At 43.4% G+C, this 18,197-nt stretch overlaps 1 protein-coding gene across 1 annotated transcript in view; it reads left to right on the top strand.

Moving 5' to 3' along the window:
- Positions 1 to 18,197, top strand: part of LOC144769361 (cystine/glutamate transporter-like) — a 368,176-nt gene that overhangs the window by 83,687 nt on the left and 266,292 nt on the right. The window contains exon 4 of the mRNA XM_078653416.1: positions 5,898 to 6,023. Within this exon, the coding sequence (XP_078509542.1) occupies positions 5,898 to 6,023 (126 nt within the window). The remainder of the gene's footprint in view (positions 1 to 5,897; positions 6,024 to 18,197) is intronic.

An 18,197-nucleotide genomic window follows, 5' to 3' on the forward strand; every position in this document is an offset into this window, starting at 1 on the left:
AACCTTGGGAGCACATTTCAACGGCATGGCAAGAATAAGAGCTCTTTTGTCTCAGAGAGAGGTGGCCTTGAGTTCGGCCCGTGAAACTTTCGTGCTTCACATAGCGAACACCCGTACAGAGGTGCAGACCCTTTTAAATACAGATTCGACTTTGCATTTCAGCAAGATTACCCATTCATTTCCATGCAGCAGGAGGCCCATAGGAATGAAGGCGCAATTTGCGATTAGCAATTACCTCATCGCAAATTAGGAATTTTTCCGACGGTGCAGGGGTGTCTCAAGAACACCCTGCTGCACCCCTGAAAAAGAAATTTGGGGTCATATGGCGCACATAAATTTTGAAAACATTCCTTTACCTCAAAAACGATTTTCAACTCATAATTTGAAAACACTGCACATGGGGAAATGACTTAAAATGTCCTTAAGACACATAAAAGCATTTTTTGATTGCCTTTGCAGCATGTTTCAGTCACCTTTAACATGCCTATGTAACGGAAACATTCAAAATCTAAATTTGCCATGCACAGGTGGGAGCATATTTACAAGCAATTTGCTCCACAGACAAACTTCTTACATTGAAATGGGAAAAATAACATCAGAGACTCTCAATTACCTTATAAAGAAGCAGACACCATTATGTCCTTCTCATCAATATTAAAACCATTGCTTTTTCTCAAAAACGATTTACAAGTCATAATTTGAAAACACTCCACAGCTCCTATGCACATAAAAGCCCTGTCAGTACTAATACTTCACATTTTCTCCAATTACAATTTCTCAAAGAAACAAAATCTATTTGTGAAACACTTGAGACAAAGCAACATTTGAAAAACACAACTTTCTTCATAATTTTCTCCTTAAAGCACACTATTTTCTATCTAAATTAAAGAAATTTTTTCTCACCTTAGCAAATACTTTGAGTTTCAAAACAGTCTCAGAAACACACCAATTTGTCTTCAGCAGAGCAAAAGGTATGCACTCCAGAGTCTGCAGCTATCAAAAGCACAGAAATGCTGTAATTCCTCACACATATCTCTCATGTCACCCAATCAAAACTCTTCCCTCACTTTTTTTCAAAGCAAAACCCTTCCCCCCTCTGCCCCCTCTCTGCTTTTTCTGCATAGCAACCACCTCTTGCAAGACCTCTCACACAACAATGTTGCAATTGAACTCTGAACTCTCAGTGCACCTGCATATCCAGAGCATTCTTTCATTTAATGATTTTTTCTTCGCCACTCAAAATACATCTTTCAACGAACTCATCCATGCACACTAACTTTCTGTTTTCAGCAATCAAAATCCACCAATCACTCTTACTGCTTCATTAACACAGAAACTCCTCAGTTTTTTTCATTTTACACTCTCATTTTTTCAACTGCCATTTCATTGCCACACCTCATCTGACTGCAGGAGAACCTTCTCTCGCCATGTTTTCTGTCTGGATTGTTGGACATAGTTACATCTATTGGGCTCAAAGGTACGTTGAAAACAGGAATTTACCTAACCTCAATTTACAAGATGTGGAAATTAAGTGGTTTGGCCACAGAGGATTAAAATGTCACCAATTGATACCATTGGTGAAAACCTTTATGCATTTGCCAAAACCTGACCTGTTAATTGTGCACTGTGGAGGTAATGATTTGGGCACTTTGACTGGGGTAGGTCTGGAAATGCTTTTAAAGGACACCTTTGAGCAATTGATGGCACTTTTTCCTCAGACTGCCTTGGTATATTCAAATATATGCCAAAGACAGAAATGGAGGTGGTCGAACCAATTTTGTCCACAAATTGAGAAATCGAGGAAGCATGTAAACAAATCTGTTTCAGCTTACATGAGAGACCATGGAATGGGCTCCCTGTACAACAATAACTTGCGTTACTACATGCAAGATATCTACAGAGGAGATGGAGTTCACTTCTCAGATGAGGGCAACAGAGTTTTCACTCTGAATTTAAGACTGTGCATTGGTACCTACTTATAAGTACCTAAATGTACCATAAACCCAAAAGCTCTTCTCAGAGCTACCCTACATCTGATCACTCACAATTATTATTTTACTCTAACTTTTTTCACTAATTTTCAAGAAAGTACGCTCCCCAGACCGCTTCCCGGTTCGCGAACCGGGCGCACTCCACGCAAAAAAACTAAAAAAACGGTATATATTTTTTTTGCCCTGCGAGACCCTTTCAAAGCCTCCACATCAAACCTAGGGGGTCAGGGAGGATCTACTATGCCCCCTTATGGTCATTTGCCCCTTCGCTTTGGCCTCCTCTTGTCTCTCGATCCTACCGAGAGACAAGATGGCGGCCGCTACGGACTGTTTGGAATGTTTACAGACGCCGAAAAACCAATCAGCTTCGCAAACCTCCGTAACGCGAAAAGTACGCGAAGCGGAGCGCTGTTACAGATATATATCTTTTTTTGAACGTTAATTTCTCAAAATCCACTGGAGCACATATATTGAGACCTAGCAAAGGCACATCGGGCTACCAGTCCCTACAATTTTGCCAAGTTTCGTGCAAATCCATTCAGCCGTTCAATTATTATTATATTTTTTTTTTTTGCCCCGCGGGGCCCTTTTAAAACCTCCACATCAAACGTAGGGGGTCACCGAGGATCTACTATTCCCCCTTATGGTCATTTGCCCCTTCGCTTTGGCCTCCTCTTGTCTCTCGATCCTACCGAGAGACAAGATGGCGGCCGCTACGGACTGTTTGGAATGTTGACAGACGCCGGAGAACCAATCAGCTTCGCTTCACAAAGCTCCGTTGCGCGAAAAGTACGCGTCCTGGGACGCTGCCCGGTCCGCTGTTACAGATATATATCTTTTTTTAAACGTTAATTTCTCAAAATCCACTGGAGCACATATATTGAGACATACAAAAGGCACATCGGGCTACCAGTCCCTACAATTTTGCCAAGTTTCGTGCAAATCCATTCAGCCGTTCGGGCTAAAAGTGAGGCCAACCGCCCTATGGAAATTAACATGGGAAAAACGCGTTTTGGGACCCCCCTTTTTTCTCGGCCCCCCCTTGACGAACCCCCCCAAAATTTTTAGGGGCTGCTCAGAAACAAAATGTGCCATTTTCCTGAAAATTTCAGCCAATTCCGTCCACAAACGCCAAAGTTATTAGACATAGAATTTTCAAAAAACCCATAGAGAAAAAATCCTAACTATATATACCTACTGGCGACCGCCAGTAGGTAATATATATATATATATATATATATATATATAGATAGATAGTGAAATACATTTATTTTTTAATCAAACAGGGGAGACAGATGCTAAGATCCTTTCGGCTTCCGAAAATATCATAGGAGAATGGATCACTTGTCCTGTGTATACACGCACGCCATAATTTTGGTCACGTGCAAGACACTGGTCCTGAAGAAAGCCTGCAGACCCTTTTGGGCACCGCAGGGGCTGAAACAAGTTGACCACCAACCACCCACATTTTTAAAGTAGGTGCTATAGAACAGTAGCCCTTCTAGATACGCACCGCCCTATTTTTTAACTCTTGCCCCTTCTCCATTAGAATAAAATATATCAATGAGAGATGAAGGGAATTTTTAAACTCACTTGATTCACACGTTCACCATTTCTGATCACTACTGTATTCAGCAGTAGGTCTTCCTTCAGGTGGAGGAAAGCACTTGAAAAGACCCAATGAAGAGGCTATTCATGTAGGTAGGCAAGCGGATAATCAAGATCTCCCGCCATGGTACCACATACGTGAATGAGGGTTTTTTAGGACGGCCAACACCCCAGACCCTGGTAATAGCACAGGACAAGTGATCCATTCTCCTATAATGTGAAATACATTGAGGCAGAACTACCTGTACCGCGATGCATTTGGTGAATTCACTGGAGGGCCAGGAGGGCAGAACTGTATTTAAATGTTAATCAGGTGGCAGCAATTATGCTGCTGCTTTGCTTTTCATTTGGCCTGAGAACAAGGACTGCTGTGTCCGAGAAATGTTAGGCAATATGTTTTTAATGCCTTAGAAGTTGCTGACTTTGCTGTTGGTTAGAATAAAAACTGGAAAGTCTGTCTAAGAGTATGTATGTATCTAGGTATATAAGTATATAAATACTTTTCTATTAAATAGTTACCGACTAAGTTTTTAGCACACTTAGGCCCAGATGTAGGTGGCCTATTACCGGTCGGTAACGGCCGATTTCGGCCGTTACCTACCGGTATTTGTGATTTGGCATGTAGGGGGCTGAGGCCCAGATGTAGGTAATACCAATTTACCGAATGGTAAATACCGAATTTTACCGATTCGGTATTCACTATTCGGTAATTGCTATGTAGGTAAAAAATACGGTAAAAATACCGAATCTGTAAGATTCGGTAATTACCGATTCTGTAATTACAGATTCGGTATTTGCCATTGATTCCTATGGGCCTTGAAGCCCATAGGATTCAATAGCAAATACCGATTCTGTAATTACAGAATCGGTAAAATTACCGAATTTACAAGGGGGACAGGGTGTCACTTTAACACCCTGTTGCACCCCTGTTTCAGGCTTGTGTGCCATGTGGCACACAGACATGCCCTAAGGGTGTCACAGGTGTACATGCACAGATGTGCATGTACACTAGAATTCGTAATTTACCATGGAATAGTATTCCATGGTAAATAACGATTCGGTAAGGGCCTGTGGCACTGATTACAGTGCAACCTACATCTTGATTTACAGAATCGGTAAATTTACTGATTCGGTATTTTACCGATTCTGTAAATTTACCGAATCGGTAAATATACCGATTCTGTAAATAAAATGCCCCCTACATGCCAAATCACAAATACCGGTCGGTAACGGCCGAAATCGGCCGTTACCGACCGGTAATAGGCCACCTACATCTGGGCCTTATACATTTACCAACCATGCCTTTCAATGAAATTTTCGTTGTAAATGGATGCGTGGTAGTGACACATGCGTTGTATTGATAGCGTTGTAAAGGCATGCATGGTAATTGCATGTGTGGTTCCGTCATGTAACAATTAGTAATAACCTATGTACATATTAACACTTCATAGTCTCATAAGCAGTGAGCGCACAAGATGACCAGAATGACATGCCACTTAGAGGTGTCTTGAAGACACGACGGGTGGGCATAGCCCTATACCCTAACAGAGGGCATTCCAGTAAAGAGGGTGTGAAAAAAGGTAAAATTGTGTGTAGGGTATTTATGTTGGATACATTGTAGTGATCAAGTTGTGATGTTGTAGGGAAGTTTTTGACAAAGTCATCGTTTCTTTGAAGATGAAGGTGAGGACCTGAAGCAGGGTGCTGCTACTGCTGATATGTGGACACATTTTAGACATTAAGGGAGATAGATTTGTGGCATGTGTGAGTTAATGGAATTCAGATTGCAAAATGTATGACTTTATCAAGGGAAGACTAGGTGCATTTGATGAAGCCGATCGTTCATACCATAGTCGTAGCCCAGGTTTCTCCAGATGTTTGTACTAATGATGCTTTTGAAAAGTTGGGCGAAAGATCAACTGAATTAATTTTTAGCAGCAGTCATTTAGAAATAATGAACAGTGTGAATATAAAAGATATCCTGGTATGATTTTGGAATGAAAGAGTACACTGAGAATATAGAAATAAGGATGTGCAATGCTATAGAGCTTGTGTTGCTTCGAAATGGAGGCCGAGATGTGATGTATCGCCAGCAATTGGCATTACTGAGAGACTGTCGTTCTATTCTTAATTAAATTTTGCTTTTTTTTAGAGAAATTAGACATTATGTTCCCCGTGTTTTAAGTGATTAATAGTTCTTCGAAAGTGAAAATATATTTAAAGTGGTATTGAAGCTCTTAACCTCAGTTCATCATGGAAGCTCTGTCAGATCTGAACCATCTCTCTATTTACCCATAGGTCTAGTTATAGCATTGAATTGCTGGAGCGTTAGCTGGGCCGCCAACCTACAAACTGCACTTATGGTCCTTAAACTTGTGGCCATCACCCTGATTATTGTTCCTGGAATGGTGGCTCTCTTTTCAGGTAAGACAAATAGGACAAATGTGTGCACATTGAGAGAGTGGAAAGAATAGCAGGGTCTGAGGAATTCCTCCTGCTATGAGAGCTTGCTTTAGTTTTTTTGTTCTAGTGGTTCCACGAGGTCTCTATTTTCTATTTTATTTATTATGTTGTAATGCTCTTGTCATAAGGTGGTTGGAATATCTGTCTCATATGTGATGGAGTATTCCATCTAAATCGTGCCCTTCACTGCCTTTGAGACTTCTAAATGAACCCAGAGATATGAGTAACTTCTCTATCCCTCAGTACCTCTTGAGTAGCAGGGGAAAAAATGGCTTCCTAGATTTTGGTTGCCAAATGATCATAGCTGAAATATTGCGCATTACTTGCACCCGGGTGAGTAGCTTGATTATTAATGCATCAGCATTGGTGTGGGAAAGTAAGTCAAATTCTTTCCTCCGTATAATATCTCACATATTCCGGATATGTGTCTAGTCTGGCAACTAAGCTGCATTGCACTTTCCTCATATGGTCATCGCTAAAAAAAAATTCCTGTGTTGGTGATATCTATATGAATTTGGTCTGCGTCCACTAATTTGTCACTAGACAGAGTCTGAATTTGCAAAGAAAGCTTTTCTAAGTAGTTTGATGTCAGAGCAATGAAAGAAAGTACAATGTCCTTGGTTTTTAGTTAGGTTCAAAGGTATATATTGCCGCCTGTGAGAAGAAGATCTTAATTATAAAAAAAGCCTGTGTGTTCTATTTTCATTGATTTAAACTGATTTATACTCCTGTATACCAATGAAAATAATCAGTCTCTATATGTATGTGTGTGTGTATATATGTGTGTGTGTGTGTGTGTGTGTGTGTGTGTATATATATATATGTATATATATATATATATATATTATATATATATATATATATACATATATATATAATATATATTCACTGAAAAAACAATAGGTTTCAGGGGCGTTATAGTTAGTTGGACATTTCACTCGTACAAAACCACTGAAATTCCCCTGTTATAGTTAGTTTAGGTAACTATAACTCGCGCCCCCGCAATGCACTGCTGATGGCGTCACATATTACATCACTCATGACATGGTCAGTGACATCACTGATGACATCTCAAATGACATCACTGATGACATCAGAAAAAATCATAGGTTTCAGGGGTGTTATAGTTAGCTGGGCATTTCACTCGTATAAAACCATAGAAATTCCTCCGTTATAGTTAGTTCTGCTAACATTCATGACATGGTCAGTGACATCACTGATGACATCTCAAATGACATCACTGATGATATCATCAAGTGAATGTTGTTTAGTTTGAAATTTAAATATGTATTATATATACACCATTCTGTATTGAAGATTGAGTGGATATATAACTGTCTGGATGGAGGATTTAGTAGCTGTCTGACTGTTTAAGTGAGTAATTAAAAGTGTCTCACTTATTACATGGATTAGTAACTAAACTATGTGAATGTGTTCATCACTGTCTCTGTTGTTGTATAACATGCTGCATCAGTTGGTCACTAACTACATGAGTGTGTATATTAGTTATTGATTAGTTGTGTGAGTATTTGCATGGGACACTGAGTTTGTATGTGGTTGGATGAGGTGTGTGTAACTCTATGCCGTGTCTAAAGTTTCCTATGGAACATTGCGTGGATAAAACATGTTTTGGCACCCCCTTTTTTCTCAGCCCCCTCTTGCCGAATCACTCCAAATCTTTCAAGTTAGGAGCGGACGAAAGCGGGCCATAGATTTCGTGAAGATTCGTAAATTGGCTCCAAATTTATTGGGAATAGAATGTTGCAATTTTCCTATGGTATCTAGGTCCTAACTATAACTACCTACTGGCGACCGCCAGTAGGTAATATATACACACATACATATATATTCACTGAAAAAACCATAGGTTTCAGACATGTTATAGTTAGGAATTAGCATTTAGAAAACCTTAGAAATTCACTGAAAAAACCCTAGGTTTTAGGGGTGTTCTAGTTAGCTGGACATTTCACTCATACAAGATGATTGAAATTCCTACTTTATAGTTAGTTGTACTAACTGTAACTCTCGTGTCCGCAATCCACTGCTGATGATGTCACATATAACATCATTCATGACATGGTCAGTGACATCACTGATGACATCACTGACATCTCACATGACATCACTGATTACATCATCCAGTGAATGTGGTTTGGTTCGTTATTTAAATATGTATTATATATATATAGCAGTCTCCATTGAAGAATGAGAGGATATATAAATATCTGGATGGAGGATTTAGTAGCAGTGTGATTGACTGTTTACTTGACTAATTTATAGTATCTCACTAAACATTTTAGTCACGGTTCAGCGAGGGGTTATTCGTTTTCAGAAACTGGATGGCGCACAACGTGTGATGGTGAGGTAGTTACGAAAAAGGTAGTATTGGTTGGTGCTGCTTGTGCAGAGAAAACCCTAAAACTCTGCGAACAAAGGGTTTAGGAACTAACCCTTATAATAAGTTAAACAGCCAGTCAAGCGCACACAACACTTTATAAAGTTACGCCTCACTTTGAATACTCATAACTTTATAAAGTGTTGTGTGCGCTTGACTGGCTATCTCACTAAACATATTGGATAGTGACTAAACTGTGAATATCTGTCTTACTTTGTCAGTTGTTCTGTAAAAGGCTTCACCAGTTGGTTAGTAGCTACGTGAAAGTCTATTTTAGTTATCGATTAGTTAACTGAGTATTTGTATGAGAGAATGAATGTGTGTGTGGTTCAGTGAGGAGTGTGTGACTTCTCAAAGATCTGTGAATAGTTGATTCAGTAGGTATACGAGGTTAAGACTACATGTTATAACAGTTGTTTTGGTGAGTGAATATCTTTACGGGTGTGGTGATGAGCAAATATATCTCTCAATGTTTCATGTCCAACAAACTATAAAAATAAAATGCAGTGTATGTGATATTTGTTGTATAGAGATAATTATTCATAAGACTCAGTGATTGCATGAGTGACTGTGTTAATAACTGTATACTTGTAGTGATTTTATAACACACTAAGTGTGAGTTACTATATATATATGAATAAATGAAGTGGTGTTTGTATAAGTGTGTAGCTGAGTAAATTTCACTTCAAACCTGAGGGACCATGGGGGCCAAGTAGCCCACCAGGTGCTTCTAGGAACTGAGGGCTCTCAGCAGAAAGGTCCGTCCCTCCCCACTGACTATCATGCAAATCCATCTTCTGAGAGAGAAATCTGAAAGGAGAGGCCAGTTTACTCCTCACATGCTACTACAGACATATGTCATCTGAGAGAGGGGTCTGAAGGAGAGGCCAGTCCCTCCCCACACACTACAACACACATTGGTCAAATAAGAGAGAGGTCTGAAAGGAGAAGTGAGTCCCTTCACACACACTACTATGCACACCTGTCATCTACAGGAGAGGTCTGAAAGGAGAAGCCAGTATTCCACACACCCTGCTTCACACACCCATCATCTCAGAGGAAATGAGAGGCCAGTCCCTCCCCACACCCTACTATGCACACCCACCATCCAAGAGAGAGAGGTCTGAAAGGAGGGGCCAGTCCCACTCCACTATTACATAACCCCATCATTTGAGAGTGAGGTATGAAAGGAGAGCCTAGTCAAATTCACTGAAAAAAACAATGGTTAAATTAAATGTATAGTTAAGTGAGTTTTTTGCCAGTGGATCCTAATTTGACCACTGTTTTTTCCAAGGTACTGGTGGGTAGTTATTTTCTGCTTCCATGGCGGTCGTGGTGGTTTTCCGACAACACTTCACAACAAGAGAATCCCACATGCACACATCACAATGGGCAACAAGTGCCAACATACACATCCTGTAGATGTTCCTAAATGAACTGTCCCAGAAACATTGTCAGCCACCACTGAGTCTACAACTGGCTGCTGTCACAAATCTCATACACCTTCACAACAACAGCAACATCATCAGACAATGGGTATTTTGTACATTGTCACCCACCTTCAAGTGAAGTAGCGGGTGATGAGCTGTTGACGCACGTCAACACTTTCCTCCTCTCCACTGTCTTCATCACTAGACACGGGTTGGTTTGCCTCGGCTGTTCATCATCATCCAGGATCAGGGGAATCTCCTTGCGAATGGTCAGGTTGTGGCGCATGCAGCATGCCACTACAATCTGACAAACCTTCCTGGGCGACTACATCAGTGCACCTCCAGTCTTGTCCAGGCAGCGGAAACGTGACTTCAGCAGACCAAAAGTACGCTCCACCACACGTCGTGTCCTCCCATGGGCATCACTGTAGCGGACTTCAGCCGGGGTCCTGGGATTCCGCAGTGGGTTCAGCAACCAAGGATGGTTGGGATATGCAGAATCACCTAGGTGTGACAAACCCTAATGAACACTGCAATGTCGCTGAGGCCGAGGACAGCAGGTCACACACACAGCACGCCAAATAACTAGGTATACCCACCCACACAGGAAGCTGATTAGGCATCAGCTGGGGTACAATGCTCTTATGCGGAATGTATGAGTCATGGGCTGAGCCTGGGAATTTGGCACTCACGTGTGAGATGATCATATCTTCCTGGCACACCACTTGCACATTTATGGAGTGGTAATGTTTACGATTCCTGTAGATGTACTCACATGCCTATGGTGGCACAAGCCCAACATGGGTGCAACCAATGGCACCAACAACATAGGGGATGTGTCCAAGGGGATAGAAATCTCCCTTCACAGCTGCCAATTCAGGCCCCCATTGGGGAAAGGGTTATATCTGTCCTTGTAGATCATCATAGCGGACAGAATATCACACAGCACCAAGCTGAACATAGGTTGTGACATCCCACTTGTGCTGGACACTGTGTGCTTGAATGATCCAGTGGCCAAAAAATGCAGGGCCACCATCACCTTATACGTCGAGGTGAAAGCTGTTGGATATGTTCTGCGAGGCTGCAGGTGGGGCTCCAACATCTCACAAAGGATTTGTAGGGTGGGTCTATCCAGATGGTATTTCCAGATGTTCGCCTCATCCTCCATGTTTACCAGCACTGTCAAGTGACAAAGCAGATTTGGTCTTCTCCTAGTTGAGATGAAAGTGGACAAATGTCAGTGCAAGACATCATGAGATGGGCACAGCATCTTGCGTTCTGACTGTCATACAACTTGAGTCACAGACCAGCTGACATGTAGGGACACCTTCAGCTACAATAATCGCATACCTGTCAACTTACACACAGCAAGTACCTCAAACACACCTCGGTCAATGTGAATAGGGAGTTGGCCACATTTACCATGGGCACGCCTGGGAGTATAGCATCCAGCATATGTGTAACAAAGCAACCCCACCGTCTCATACCTAGCTGCTGTACCTGACACACCGTCATGCGTCACCTGAACCTGGCACACATCAACAACACAATGACCACAGTCTGAGTATAAATGACAAGTGTGTGCATGATCAAACATAAGAGGAAATGCAAAACCCAACAACATTCATTGAGACAAACAGTGCTGTGATTGTCACTACACCTCAACACATTGACATGTGTACACATTGTAGAGTCCATAACAACACTGTCCTGTCTACAGGCCCATCAATATCACAAGTGACATGTGAGGGAGTATATGCCAATCTTCAAAATCACATACACAAACATGGCATGTGTAGTCACCAGTGGAGTAAATGGAACATTGGCATTGTGTGCAAAATGATGTGCCATAAACCATGTGGCCACTGTGCACTGTTGCTGTTTGCCAGATGCCCATTGACACAGCATGAAGTGGTCATTGGTGTTGGAGCATCTCATGTACTCACTCTGTACTTTGCCCTGCCCACTGGCCTTGTCATTCACTGCTGTGTGCCCCTTGCCTGTGCAGCTTCTCATGTACTCACTCTGCACTTTGCCCTGGCCACTGACCTTGTCCTTCATTGTTGGGTGCCCCTTGTCTGTGCAGCATCTCATGTACTCACTCTGCACTTTGCCCTGCCCTCTGGCCTTGTCATTCACTGCTGGGTGCCCCTAGCATGTGCAGATTCTCATGAAATCACTCTGCACTTTGCCCTGCCCACTGGCCTTGTCCTTCACTGCTGTGTGTTCCTTACCTGTGCAGTTTCTCATGTACTAACTCTGCACTTTGCCCTGCCCATTGGCCTTGTCCTTCACTGCTGTGTGCCCCTTGCCTGTGCAGCGTCTCATGAACATACTCTGCACCCTGGACTGGCCACTGGCCTTGCTGTTTTGCCCTTGCCTGCGCAGCTTCTCATGGACATACCCAGCACTTCGTTTTGGGCACTGGCCTTGTTGCTCTTTGCTGTGTTCAACTATTCCCTGTGCAGCTTCTCATGAACATATTGGCACCCTGGACTGGCCACTGGCCTTGCTGTTTTGCCCTTGCCTGTGCAGCTTCATATGCACATACTCTGCACTTTGCCCTGCCCACTGGCCTTGTCATTCACTGCCCTTTGCAGCTTCTCATGGACATACTCTGCAACCTGGACTTGCCACTGGCCTTGCTGTTTCGCCCTTACCTGTGCAGATTCTCATGAACACTCTCTGCATTTTGTGCCTTGCTCTTATCTACTCTTTGTGCCTATCTGTGAAATATGTGAATAAATACAGTTGCTCCTGTTGTCTGTTTTATCATTCTTCTTACTGAATAAAGTTATTTTGCTTTGTGTAAATGGTTTACTGTGCCACATGCTCTGTGTGCCACTTCAATATGGCCAATGTCTTGGCTCAATTACTCTATTTTTTACAGGGGTGACAGGGACTTCAGTTCTTCCTGAACCTGATACTTGTGGGGGCAATGCTGTCAATTTTAAATAGAATACAGTTGTCATATTCTGAATTTGTTCATGTTGGCTATAATGTGCACATGTCAGGTTGGTTGGCACTGCCATCACAGAATGGGATTCTATCCACAGGATTGCAGACAGGCTGGCCAGGGTCATCATGTATGTGGGTTGTTCCTTTATGTGTGCCCAGTAGTGTATGTGTGTGGTCATCTTGTGATGGCCAGTCATCCTAGTCCCATGGCTTACTTTCAATGTGTGCTCTTGGGTGGTCACGAAATGTGCAGAGTGAAGTGGGTGACTTTGTCAGGAGTGTTGATGTGTGTGTGCCCCTGCATTGTCAACTGCATCCATGTGTCACCCAGGAGTTGAGTGCCTGTTGTTTGGATTGTTCAGCCCTGTGTATGTGGTTGTATGCACATGTGTGAGTTGTATGTTGTCCACTGTGCAGTGTGTGGGTGTATACTTGCAGTGCTGGCTGACTCCTACTTGTTGTTTTTGTCACTTGTGAGTATGCAGAGTGTGTGACTGGCAAGTCAGTGTTGTGATTTGTTGATCATCCATGTGTTTTGATACTGTTTGTGGAGACTGTGCAGACCTGCTGCTCCACACTGCCAATGTGGTTGTGTTTCTCATGCATTGCTGTCACATGGTGCCTTTTTGCCTCCAGTATGGCATGTTGTGTGTGGTGTCATTCCATCCCCTATCTGTGTTTCAGATGACTACCCATTGTGAGTGTGTACTCCCAAAATTTGTGTATGGTACACTCCTGTTATGTCCCCTACTGACATGCAAACCACTTCACTTTGATGTCAACTGTCCCCTTGGTGTGTGTGCCTCCCCATCACTTCATTTCTGACACTGTGCTTTGTGGTGCAGTTCTTTGGCCAGGAGCAATGTGTCACTCAGGACATTTCGCCAATAGGTTATATGTGATGTTCTTGTGCTGTTTGGCAGTCATGGTTGCTCATATGCACTTCAACTGTGTGTGCTGGCCAGTCCTCTGGTCAAGGTATTTCCACCTTTCTGTCCCATCTGTTGGTGTTTTGTTGGATGTATGTGCGTTTGCTGTGGTATTATTATTATTATTTATTACATTTATAGGGCGCACAGCTACCCAACAAAGGGTTTCCCGGCGCAACAGATCCAATAATAGTGGGCTATAGCCTGCTAGATGTCGAAAAGCCAGGTCTTTAAGGCTTTCCTAAACTTGACATAGCTCAGCTCCGATCGTAATGTCAGCGGCATTGAATTCCAAAGTGATGGTCCTAGGAATGAAAAGGACCTGCCACCCATGCGTGACAATCTGAACTTTGGAATTTCGAAAAAATTTGCCATAGAGGATCGAAGAGATCTGGTGGGACGATAGGGACGCACTAGATTTTGCAGGTATTTGGGGGCGTTATTGGTGAAAATTCGGTGCATGAAGCATAGAGATTTAAATTTAACTCGGTTCTCGACCTTTAACCAGTGGAGCTTTCTTATGTATTTTGTAGTGGGCTTCGCAAAGGGAATTTTGCATAATAATCTTGCTGCAGCGTTCTGAATTGTCTGTAATCTACGGACTGTGATCTTATTTGCCCCCAGATACAGAACGTTTCCGTAGTCAAGCCTTGATGTTACTAAAGCATTGACAACAGTCTTTTTGGTGTTTTCGGGTAGCATCCAGCAGATCTTCTTTAGCCATTTAAGTATGGTGAAACAGGTAGCCGAAGTTTTCACCGCTTGTTTGTGTAAATTGAGCGAGTCATCAATGATGATGCCCAAATTGCGAGCATGTGTAACAGGGGTGGGGGGGTACCCATTTCAGATGGCCAACGTTGAGGGCTCCATAGCCCTTTGTTCTTTCCCAACAAAATTAGTTCCGTTTTACCGCTGTTCAATTTAAAAAAAAATTTGTTCATCCATTCTGAGATTTTACTGAGTCCGAGCTGTAGCGAGGAGGAAGTGTTCGGGTCAGCTGATGAAAGAGAGAAAAGCAGCTGAGAGTCGTCTGCATACGAAAACATAAGCAGTCCTGTTTCCTCCACTATTTTTGCTAAGGGGCTCATGTAAACATTAAAGAGTAACGGGCTAAGAATAGAGCCCTGTGGTACTCCATGTTTGAATGACATGATATCAGAACAGGCAGTTTGTGAAAAAATTTGAAATGTGCGGTCTTTCAGTAATGATTTTATCCATTCGAGAGCCGCGCCCCTGATGCCTATGGAATGGAGTGTCTGGGCGAGGACCACGTGCGACACGGTGCCGACCGCCGCGCTGAGGTCAAGCAGCACAAGTGCTACTGTTTCCCCTTGATCAACCAAACGGCGGATGTTTTTGGTGACGCCCAACAGGGTGATCTCGGTGGAGAATCCTGAACGGAATCCCGACTGATGGGAAGGTTGTAGGTCGTGAGTGGTGATAAAATCCGTGAGGCAACGGTGGACGTGCTTTTCTAATATTTTGGCAAAGGTGGGCAGCAATGAAATAGGGCGAAAATTGGATGGCAGATTAGGGTCAGCTCCGGCTTTTTTTAAAAGAGGATGGATCATAGCGTGTTTCCATTCACTGGGTACAGTTGCTTCAGTCAGCGATGAGTTCAGAAGATCAGTGATGGTTTCAAAAACATTGCCACTGAGCAACCTTAAAACAGTGCATGGCAACGGGTCTTTAGGTGAGCCTGATTTAATTGTCTTCAGCAACTTCTGAACCATGTCAGGGTTCAAGAGAGGCCATTCTGCAAGAATAGCGATCGATGCATTTGATGAAGTGGAGCAATCTGACATATATATGTGATTGATGGGTTTGGAAAGTGCATTATTAGTTATGGCTGAAGTGACTGGAAAATGGTTATTGGGATCTTGGTTGATGTCTTGATGAATTAAGTCAACTTTATTAATAAAGAAGGTGGCCAAAAGGTCACATTGTGTTTTATTAAGTTCCGGTGGGGGTTGTGACGTGTTGGAGCCCGCCAACTCCTTCACCAATTTAAAAAGTGTTTTAGATTAGTCCAAGGCATTCGTGATTTTAGTATTGACGAAATCTGCTCTGGCTGTGCTACACATCTTTTGATATTTTGTTAGCTGTGTTTTATATTTATCCTTCTCTTCAGGAGAGTAGGTCCTTCTCCATTGTCTCTCTAGATTCTTACATCTGTTTTTTTCTTGTTTTAAGGTTTCATTAAACCAGGGGGCAGGGCAACGATGTAAGTTTTGTTTTAACTTTGTTTTAGGTAAGATAAGGTCAATGGCTTCTAAGAGCCATTTCTGAACTGTAGAAGAAAGCTGTTGCACTGAAGACTTGGTGCAGGGACTGTGTTCTTCTAGGAGAGCATTGAGACTGTCCGTGTCTAATTGCTTCCATTTCCTTATGTACTGGAAAGGTGTATGCATGTTGTTTTTATTAGTTATATCACCTTGAAATGTAAATTTAACCAAGTAATGGTCTGTCCAGGGCAGGGGCAGAGTAGGGTATATAGTGAAGTTGTTAAGGGAAGAAAATATGGGATCTAACAGGTGGCCTGCATGATGTGTTGGTACAGCATCACTTCCTGAGTGTGATCTCGTCTTTGTGCTGTGCTGATTGGTGTTGTGGGGGTTAATGTTATGTCACTCATATCTGTGTGGGGCTGGTATGCTTGGTATGCACGCACTCCTTGTTGTGCATGCAGTGCTGTGGGCGTATGTTGCCTTGTCATTGCCTGGTGTGCATCACCTGATGTCCTGCTGTGTTTGCTATGTGATTTGTTTGCCTGTGCATCTGCTGTTTATTTGATGCGTCTGTGTGTTTCTGTGATGGTGCACTTCTTGTCTGTGTTGTGGTATGTTGTCTGTGCATTGTTCCTGACTGATGAGGTTGGGCACTCCTGTTGTGTCTGTGCTCCCATTGCCTTTCCACAGTTTAGCTGCACAGGGCATGTCTGTTCTTGTTGTGGTTCTGTGTGTGTTTCTGTTGGGTTATGTGTTTGTCTGTTGTTTTTTTGCAGACATTTGTTCTGGCATCCCTGTATGTGTGTGATGTTTGTGGCTACCCCCGGGGTGTGTGATTTTGTCTGTGTATTGACTGGAGAATATTGCCACCCTTCAGTGTGTTTGACACTGGTGTTGTGTGCTACTGGTGTGAGGGGGGTATGTGTGTAGATTCCTAGTAGTGTTTGACAGTCATGGAGGGCCATGTGTGTTATGCTGCTGGCGTACTCCTGTGAAGTAGTTGTATACATATGTGTGGCTGTTCACAGTTTGACTTCAGGGCCTTGCTTTCATCCTTGTGCCTATACATGGGTTGCCTTGCTGTCTCCCTGGGTTGTTGCACTGAGCTGTCTGTGGGTTGACTTCACTCACTGTGCCAGCCATGTGTGATTTGATGGGCTGAGGGTGTTGTTCTATGTTCCTTGTCCTGCATGTGATGTACACATGATTGGTGGTTGTCTCCATGGCCTTACATTTGGGTGCACCTCACTTTGGCTTTCCTGTTTGTTGTGCTCCATTGCTGGTAGCATGTGGTATGTGTATGTGTCTGTGTGTCAGTGTGGGGTATGTCTGTGTGATTTGGCTGACTGTGTGTCCAGTAGGATGTTTGTTCCTTGCATGTGTGTGTGTTAATTTAATGCTCGTACTCCGATTTCTTGCCATGAGTGTGGTGGTGTTGTGGTGCATGTTTTGCCCCTGTGCTTCTGTGCTGTGGGTTCCTCTGCAGCCACTCCTGCTGTGGCTGTCTCCCTCGTTGTTTGGTGTGTGGTGCAAGGTGCACGGTGTGGATTGACCTGGCTTGTTGTTGTGCATAGGGATGCACAGGAGGGGCACATGGCATGTCCCTTCGGGGGGGGGGGTGCTAGTGTGTGGAGGGTGGAGGTGTTGCCCTGTGGTCTTTGTGCCCTCCCCATGCGTTTGGCCGGCCCTGCTTTCTGAATTGTGCGCATGTGTTCCCTTGTCTTCACCGCTGCAGTGACGTGACCGGGACATTGGTGCATGATCGCGGAAAATGTGTGTCCTGGATGCAGAGGGGTGACTTGGTGGCAGGTGGGTCATGTGTGGGTACACTTGTCGATGTGTTCCTGTCCCCACCAGGGTGTCTGGATTTGGACTCTCTATCAGCCCATGAGTTGTGTATTGTGGTTGTGGTTGTGTTATTGCGTACCTGCGGCGGCGTCCACGGCGGTCCATTAAGTTGCTGGTGATGTATCAGGAACAGCACCGGAAAAACTTGTAGGGCTGGGTCCATTGCGGTCGTGTCCGGGTGGTGTGGACCGGGACTCTGATTTTGCGCTCCGCTGTCGAGCTTCCACCGTCTCCGATTGGGTGGTTTCTCTGCTGCGGTGCGACTGCTTGTTTGGGGCATCCTAATTTGTGGAACGGGGTGGACGTCATTTCGCACGGCGGTGAGTCTCCATTGGCTCACACCGCGT

Source organism: Lissotriton helveticus, chromosome 1_1 (genome assembly GCF_964261635.1).
Source record: "Lissotriton helveticus chromosome 1_1, aLisHel1.1, whole genome shotgun sequence".
Classification (NCBI taxonomy): domain Eukaryota; kingdom Metazoa; phylum Chordata; class Amphibia; order Caudata; family Salamandridae; genus Lissotriton; species Lissotriton helveticus.